The sequence below is a fragment of the Dendrobates tinctorius genome, unplaced genomic scaffold (genome assembly GCF_039654945.1).
Source record: "Dendrobates tinctorius isolate UK_male_01 unplaced genomic scaffold, ASM3965494v1 ptg000143l, whole genome shotgun sequence".
Lineage (NCBI taxonomy): Eukaryota > Metazoa > Chordata > Amphibia > Anura > Dendrobatidae > Dendrobates > Dendrobates tinctorius.
The window spans coordinates 12,845,111-12,847,500 of record NW_027361810.1 but is presented as its reverse complement, the minus strand read 5'-3'; the positions used below and the strand labels follow the sequence as shown (position 1 = coordinate 12,847,500).

General features: G+C 50.6%; 1 protein-coding gene across 1 annotated transcript in view; it reads right to left on the bottom strand.

Annotated features, from left to right (window-relative positions):
* LOC141049252 (uncharacterized) overlaps positions 1-1,233 on the bottom strand; it is a 7,942-nt gene extending 6,709 nt beyond the window's left edge. The window contains exon 1 of the mRNA XM_073545490.1: positions 575-1,233. Coding sequence (XP_073401591.1) covers positions 575-1,146 — 572 coding nt within the window. The 5' untranslated portion in view covers positions 1,147-1,233. The remainder of the gene's footprint in view (positions 1-574) is intronic.
* Between the last annotated feature and the right edge of the window lie 1,157 nt (positions 1,234-2,390).

The following is a 2,390-nucleotide window of genomic DNA, read 5'->3' as shown; positions in this document are numbered from 1 at the left end:
GGCAGAGGGGCTTCCGGCCTCCCTGCGCCCCCTGTGTACCCTCCCACCCCCACCATGTACCACTGTAGTTATGTGGCAGAGGGGCTTCTGGCCTCCCTGCGCCCCCTGTGTACCCTCCCACCCCCACCATGTACCACTGTAGTTATGTGACGGAGGGGCTTCAGAGGCCTCCCTGCACCCCCTGTGTACCCTCCCACCCCCACCATGTATCACTGTGGTTATGTGGCAGAGGGGCTTCCGGCCTCCCTGCGCCCCCTGTGTACCCTCCCACCCCCACCATGTACCACTGTAGTTATGTGGCAGAGGGGCTTCCGGCCTCCCTGCGCCCCCTGTGTACCCTCCCACCCCCACCATGTACCACTGTAGTTATGTGGCAGAGGGGCTTCTGGCCTCCCTGCGCCCCCTGTGTACCCTCCCACCCCCACCATGTACCACTGTAGTTATGTGACGGAGGGGCTTCAGAGGCCTCCCTGCACCCCCTGTGTACCCTCCCACCCCCACCATGTACCACTGTGGTTATGTGGCAGAGGGGCTTCAGGCTTCCCTGCGCCCCGTTTACCTCCTCCTGATTTACCTCATATCCGAGTCCTCACAGACGGAGTATACGGACGTCTCCCCACAACAGGCATAAGAACCATTCACGTAATTTCCTTTGTGCTTCATCCAGACTTCAAAGGCATCACAGATGAGACGCCCCCTCAGGACGGGTCTCTGGTCTTCTTCCATCCTTGCCATTATCCAGCGCTCATCATCGCACTCTAGAATTTGGCCAGCCGCTGTGATTAATGCCCCCGGGCGGGAGCAGGGTCTCAGATCTTCATGTCTATGCCAAAATTCTTGGCACAGGCCAATGACGGGTGCGCCTGGTACTGGGTAGACGGCACCAATGCCACCAATGTCAGACTTGGTTGTATGGTGTTTGAGCAGCTCGATCTGCTGCAGAGTCTGAATAAGGTCTTCTACGAGTTGCGGGCAGATCAGAGGAGCGTTCTCTGCCCGCTGTCCATAGTCTCTGCCTGTCTCTGCCAGCAGCCACCCCTTCTTGTTCAGTGCGTCATGCAGAATATTCAGAGTAATGATGAGCGCCTCCACCGCCGTCCGGTCCTCATCCTCCGCCATCGACCCCAGCTCAAAGTAGTCACACATGTCTCCGCGTCAGAGACGGAGAAGTCAATCGCTGCCGGAGTCCTCGTCTAATATACTGTCCGAGCTTTCACTTTCCATTCTCATTTGTCACTGGGTGTGAGAGGAAAGAACAAAAGAGAAAACCTGCAGGGTTCTAAGGTTTCTGTTCTCTGAAAGCAAATATTAGTTTCAAATGCTGTCTGTAATTTATCTATTGAATCAATTAAAATGTGACTCACTGTACATACATCACATATCCGTAGTTACATCATGTGTTATACCCCAGAGCTGCACTCACTATTCTGCTGGTGCAGTCACTGTGTACATACATCACATATCCGTAGTTGCCTCCTGTATTATACCCCAAAGCTGCAGTCACTATTCTGCTGGTGCAGTCACTGTGTACATACATTACATTACTGATCCTGAGTTACCTCCTGTATTATACTCCAGAGCTGCACTCACTATTCTGCTGGTGCAGTCACTGTGTACATACATTACATTACTGATCCTGTTACATCCTGTATTATACCCCAGAGCTGCAGTCACTATTCTGCTGGTGCAGTCACTGTGTACATACATTACATTACTGATCCTGAGTTACCTCCTGTATTATACCCCAGAGCTGCACTCACTATTCTGCTGGTGCAGTCACTGCGTACACACATTACATTACTGATCCTGAGTTACCTCCTGTATTATACTCCAGAGCTGCACTCAGTATTCTGCTGGTGCAGTCACTGTGTACATACATTACATTACTGATCCTGAGTTACCTCCTGTATTATACTCCAGAGCTGCACTCACTATTCTGCTGGTGCAGTCACTGTGTACATACATTACATTACTGATCCTGAGTTACCTCCTGTATTATACTCCAGAGCTGCACTCACTATTCTGCTGGTGCAGTCACTGTGTACATACATTACATTACTGATCCTGAGTTACCTCCTGTATTATACCCCAGAGCTGCACTCACTATTCTGCTGGTGCAGTCACTGTGTACATACATTACATTACTGATCCTGTTACATCCTGTATTATACCCCAGAGCTGCAGTCACTATTCTGCTGGTGCAGTCACTGTGTACATACATTACATTACTGATCCTGAGTTACCTCCTGTATTATACTCCAGAGCTGCACTCACTATTCTGCTGGTGCAGTCACTGTGTACATACATTACATTACTGATCCTGAGTTACATCCTGTATTATACTCCAGAGCTGCACTCACTATTCTGCTGGTGCAGTCACTGTGTACATA